Consider the following 6,244-nt stretch of genomic DNA (forward strand, 5'->3'; position numbering starts at 1 on the left):
GTGCATGTGTGTCAAGGACAGAAAGGCAGATGTGGCAGTGGAAGGTGTCAAACCAGTTTGGAGAGAAAAACAAAGTAACAAAGTTAATATACAAATAAAAGCGGGAAGAAGTCCACATATGGCTTTATATGTGAATGTGTACCAAAGGCAGAGCCTTCAGGTGACCAGAACAGGCAGGGTTTAACAATCATTATCTCTTTTTGTCTCACAGGAGACTGAAGCAGCAGAACTTTGAACAGAATGAGATGAGATTACCAAAGTAAGGCACTCCTGGTCCTCTCATCTAGTGCCTCATGTATCAAAGAGTGCGCAGCTTTCATGCTAAACGTTGGCGTACACACAAAAGTGGAAAAGTATGAACTTGCAGAAATKTTCTGTGTCAAACCGTGTGCATGCATGTTTGTGTGTTCCTTTTATTCATACATCCCTACGAACGTGGAACTGAGCGCAGGAGAGGCACCTCCTCTGACACRCCTCCATTTAAATAAGTAAAATWGTTGCAAATATTTCCAGCATGCCATTTTYCTCTCTGCATGATTAGAAATGATTACTAGATGCAGAAAATTATGAATTAAATGGTRTGAGTCAGACAGGCTCCTAAATAWGTWGTGGGGTGTACAAAATGTGCAAAAACGGAGTGATTGTGTGTGAAGCTGTTGTTATTGAATTAACTGATCTGAATTTGTTGCACACAGCTAAACATTGTTTTAATTTCAAAACATCTTATTATCAGTCTTTTCCTTTGTATCACAAGATATTCAAACAAAATTTCCTTGTTAAATCTTTATTAAATGACCACAACTGTTTAAATCAGGTAAGGATAGAGCAATTACCGGTACTTGGTACCAAATTTCAGAGTATAATTCACATAGCTTAAGTGTTTATTTCAGTTTTAGGATTCTGATAGTTTGAGATTTTTCATTTTAATTTATTTTTTACATTTTGTAATTAAATCTAAAAAAATGTCATTATTGATGAGACATAATTGAAAGTTTCCTGTGATTTACAGATTTAGCCCTCAGTTGTTAAGACCTGATAAACCACGGGGGTGAATAAATGAAGTAGTATAAATTTTGTTGATCAAAACATTTGATCCTTGCCCWCTTTTAATGTGAGATTAAAATAGCAACTTTTACCCATCTTAAACCCTTTTTGTTTATATCAACTAGCCTCTGACAGTAGCAGCCCATTGACTTTCAGTTTGTGAAGCGTACAAATCTGTTTGATGTYATTGTGAATTTGGAGCAATCAAAAGTTGGGAAATTTTAGGCTGATATTCCTAAAGGGTGTTTCCCCACCCTGGTTGTACTTCCAGATATCATACAAGAGGTTTTAAAGTATCACAACATTATGTACAAACTCAATTCTCTCTAAATCTGCTTTTACTCTTGTTGCAYAATAAGACTCATCTGGTTGCTGTTCCTTAATCTTTATAAATCAACCTCACACACAGATGAACTCACACGTACTRTCTTTGTCTTCTTTTCATAGTCCCATCCTTTTGGGGTCTGGTGAACTCGGCCTGGAACTTGTGTGCCATCGGGAAGAGGCAGTCTCCCATYGACATCGAAACCAGTCACATGATCTTTGACCCCCACCTGACCCCTCTCAGGCTGAACACTGGAGGACGCAGGGTAAGGCTAAATTCCTCCCACGGGGACGTATTAGAGATAAAATGTATTTGAATTGTATTCTGACTGGCGCTCTCTGACAGCTGCAGAACATTATGAGGGATTCTGGTAAAATGTAATATCTCAACCACTGCCTGTTAGAGTGAAGACTCAGGCAGGAGTCACACAGATCAGACAGCAGCTTCCAAAAACCTCACATTGACACAAATAATACACTGAATGTGTAATATTTTTTATTATATTGTGAACATTATTGAATGAACATGAACTAGTTTTCAATGGGAGTGTGTTATTAGGATTCTGAAAGAGAGATTTATGAGGAATCATTTCAGTTTTATTCTGTGACCTGAACTTCAGACTAGTTCAGTGTGGATAGTGTAAAAAACAAAGATAAGAAGTGGAACTTTTGACTATTACTGTATTTTTGGGGTGCCAATTAGATATCTAACATCTTTGTCAAGAGCAGATTTCACTAAAGGCCTCATACTAAAAGGAAAGCTTTTCATGTCTGAGTTTAATCCAAGATCTCCTCGTGTTGAAAAATGCCACATTTGTAACCATTTTGATCAAACTTTGCAAAAAAAGCAAGTTGTTATGCAATATTGTGAGAACTTGTGTGATAGGTTAACAACGTACGTGTTGGAAAGTATTGCCAGGTAACTACCACACCAAATTAGCTCTATATCTGTAAAACTGATCGAGTTTACTCTATTTTTGTGTTTTCTAAGGTTGGTTGTGGTCATCATGAGTTGGGTTAATTTTAACACCTAATCAGTAGATTTACAGCCAATGATTGCTTTCTGAAAATTTGAAATAAATTCATTCAATGGTTCATGAGATGTTTTTCTAACAGACATATTTTCAGTAGTTATGGAGCAGCAGCGAAGAGCTGGTTGGTCTTGGTACCAGTTGTGGAGTACCGGATCATGTAGAGAACCCTGACTGAAACTCCTCAGATTATTTCTGTTCAGATGTTCACRCAAWTGATTTACAACTATTTACCCTACACCTCTGATGGTTTCTTTTCATTGTTGACATAATCCTCTGACAAACACATTTGTACGTTGAATTGACACATAGTTTGTCACATCATCAGGCACAGGTGTTATAAATTTGGAATCGATGTTTAATTTGTGACATTTTTCTTCTTGTAGTTCGCAATATACGTGCTTTAGAGGTTCATCACAGTGCAAAATGTGTTTTATGGCACGAGCATGTGTTTAGAATAAGGCTGGCATGCCATAAAAACATCAAGTTATTTACAGACCTTGTAATGATTCACGTTTTTCAAGCAGCAAATTTCAAAWCAGTAAGCAAGGATTTTCAAATCTAATAAATGATGTTTGAATGAATGAATAAATGAATGAATAAACATTCATACCCATTAAAACAGTTTATTTTTCATCATACAAAATTGATTTTTAGTACACTCACAGATTAGTGCAAACTCAAGGTGCAAATTTAATTTGATCAATGATAATGATGACAATTATGATAAATAATGCTAAATATGTAAGAAATAATGCTACTATAAAGCTACAGTACACTGAAATCTATTTCACCAGAGAGTTTTGAAATTTATTGGWTGTAGACTTACTCATTCTGGTTGTGAACCCCATCATTCGGTCCTCTGTGGGCTGATTAGACTGTCTACCTGTAGACAGCAGAGACTCATCTTCCTACTGACAGCTACCATTAGCTTTAGTATCAGTGGTTGTGAACATGTTTCACATTTAAATGATACCCAAAGCCGGCCCTGCCTATAAGTGATTTAAACGGCTGCTTAGGGTCCTGTGGCCACCAAGGRACCCCGAGATAAGTCCTACCTCATCATGTTTATGTTCGCTCGTCAAAATGTGTTTACAGTGATAAAATTGCTACAGTTTGATGCTAAAAGGGTGATTTTTGTCTTTATAGGACTTTTTTATATTCAAATACATAGAAATACAAGTGATGAATTTATTGTACATTCATATACAATCATTTGTTTCGAAATCTATTTGTAAATATCAAAATTTAGAGATGACGATAATAATAATAATAATAGTAATAATAATAATAATAATAATAATGTGATTCGAAGGTGCCTTTCATGGCACTGGACCTGGGGCACCTGCCACATCAGTCTGTTGTGTTTTGTCTATATCTCTTGAACGGGTTGTTCCGAACTGTAATTTCCCTTAATGGGATCAATAAAATATCATTCATTCATTCATTCATTCATTCATTCATTCATTCATTCATTCATTCATTCATTCATTCATTCATTCAATTTGGTTCAGAAAACGGGATTTAGTGTTTTAGCATTTGTAACAAACTGTAATGTTATCAGCAAGGATTTTAAAAAGCGAAATAACTTAAAACATCTACTGTATACTAATGTGTTAATTACTAAAATCTTTTTGTGTTGTCATGAATCCTAAATAAGTTACCAGAAAACATTTGTGACAAAATATATTCATCATAAATTTGCAACGCTTCTCTTCTCTTCTCGCTTCTTTAATAATGAAGAATCTATTCTCTTTGAAATCTATTCTCTCCCCCTTGAAAGCAGTTCACTGCACACATTCATGAGATCATTTATCTTGATGCTTCTCATAAAGTATCTACACGTCACCATTTCTAATAATKCATCCAGAAAATCCCCACTGATTGAAAAAAATCCACCATACTTCCTTTGAATTCTTATAAATTGTGTTAGGAGTGGTAAATCATTGTTTCTCAGTATCAGTACTTCATGTAACTTTGATCATGACRCACTTCTTTGATCTTGGTGAAGAACAACGCTGCCCTTTGCTTCGTTATTTTCATGATATTCCATTTTTTTATTTAAAAGACGCTTAAAGTCAGCTATTATTAAGAAAATAAATGTTAATACTGATTGTTGCATCTTATACAGCTGATTTTATGAAGGTTGCACAGAATCTCATAGCCTGACAAATACACTGAAGATAAATGATGATTAAAATGATTCTATGTGTATATTTTAAAAATCATTACAAGAAAGATTGGTAATTTAAACAAATTAAAGATTATCAGTTATTAAAAAACTGCATATTGTCCGCTGCCTGAAAACTGTGTTGGAGCCATTTTTACTTTGAAAAACGTTGGAATAACAGCAAATGTTAATAATTAGTGTCGATGTACATTCAATTATTTCATTTGGAAAGTTTCATTAAAATGCATCCAGTGATAAATCCAAGGTAAATACAACACATGTACACAGACATGGACACAGTTATTATCACCCGACAGGTGAGAGGGAGTTGTGAAATATAGTTAATAAAAACATTTAGTTAACTCGTGATTTTTATTTTATTTTTTTCRTGATGGGGCCTTGAAAGTAGCAACTGAAAGCAAAATCTCTGCATCTCTCATGTCTCCTTTTTACCATTCTAGTATTCTTGTGCCTTTTATCCTATTTTTTCTTTGTATTTTTCTTGCTCGTCAGAATGGACATTTCAWATTTTTATACATTGTTCGTAGCCCTCCTAAGTATTGTTTCAATCTGTTCTGTGGAGTTGCAATCCACAGAATAGTCTCGTGTTTACATACACACAAGACCAGCTGCTAGCTCTCTCCATAGCACCATCAGTGCTGCCCGGAATTGAACTCATGTTCCTGGAGATCACAAASAAGCCCCACAGATGCARAGTCAGAGTGAACGTTAAGGAATGGAAAAGAAGATTCAACCCATTCATTCCCCAGCATCATCRTGGGGAACACAGGGTCACTGGCAAATAAAATGGATGGGTTGTGAGCACTGACTAAGACTGGGGGAGGACTGTCAGAGCTGCATTTTGTGCTTCACAGACACTGATTGAACGCAGATATCCTAGTTCACAATACCGCCATACCTGATTTCAAGATCATTTGAACCAACAGACACTACTCTGACTGTAAGAGGAGAGGTGGAGAGTTTGCTGTGATGGTGAATAAACAGTGGCACAATCCTGTGCATGCTACTGTGAAAATGTCTGTGCTTGTCAGATGTTGAACTCTTAGCTTTAAGTATGTAGCCATATCATTTGTAGTGGGAGTTCTCTTCCACGTTGTTTAACATGGTTTCATCCCTCCATCAGCTGATGAGGCAGCAGCCTGCCATGTCATCCCCTTTACTGTCCCTGAGCTGCAGACCAAACAWCTAGAGGCTTTCATAACCATTACTAGAGATTCTGCTCTTTTCAGTTTAGACCAGGGGTGCCCAAACTTTTTTGAACCAAAAGCTACTTTTGAAGTCGGCAGTTTGCCGAGATCTACTTGTCCAGTCTCAGTTTCAAAAAACAAATTTTTTCATATCCGTACTCCTCACTTCTTTAAAGTAAATGAAACAGAAAGTAATGTGTTGCTAGTTTTATTTAATTTAAAGTATTGTCAAACAAAGCTATCTACTTAACCATATATTTACCTGCAAAAAAAGAGAAAAGATAAAATCCTTACTTAAATCCTTACTTAAATCCTGACAGAGAAACAGAAAAGTGATCCTCGAACAAAAAGGATAATTTTTTTACCTCCTTCAATTATTACTCCCTGTAATGTGCGAGCTATGAGGGCTGGAAACCTGTCCAGTGCGAGAACCACAGAGTCAAATAACTTTGGAGCATGGGAACTCG

General features: G+C 35.9%; 1 protein-coding gene across 1 annotated transcript in view; it reads left to right on the forward strand.

The window, feature by feature from the left end:
• Positions 1 to 6,244, forward strand: part of LOC106529939 (carbonic anhydrase-related protein 10) — a 156,127-nt gene that overhangs the window by 83,907 nt on the left and 65,976 nt on the right. The window contains exon 3 of the mRNA XM_014025468.1: positions 1,492 to 1,634. Within this exon, the coding sequence (XP_013880922.1) occupies positions 1,492 to 1,634 (143 nt within the window). The remainder of the gene's footprint in view (positions 1 to 1,491; positions 1,635 to 6,244) is intronic.

This window comes from Austrofundulus limnaeus, unplaced genomic scaffold (genome assembly GCF_001266775.1).
Source record: "Austrofundulus limnaeus strain Quisiro unplaced genomic scaffold, Austrofundulus_limnaeus-1.0 Scaffold477, whole genome shotgun sequence".
NCBI classification, from domain to species: Eukaryota; Metazoa; Chordata; class Actinopteri; order Cyprinodontiformes; family Rivulidae; genus Austrofundulus; species Austrofundulus limnaeus.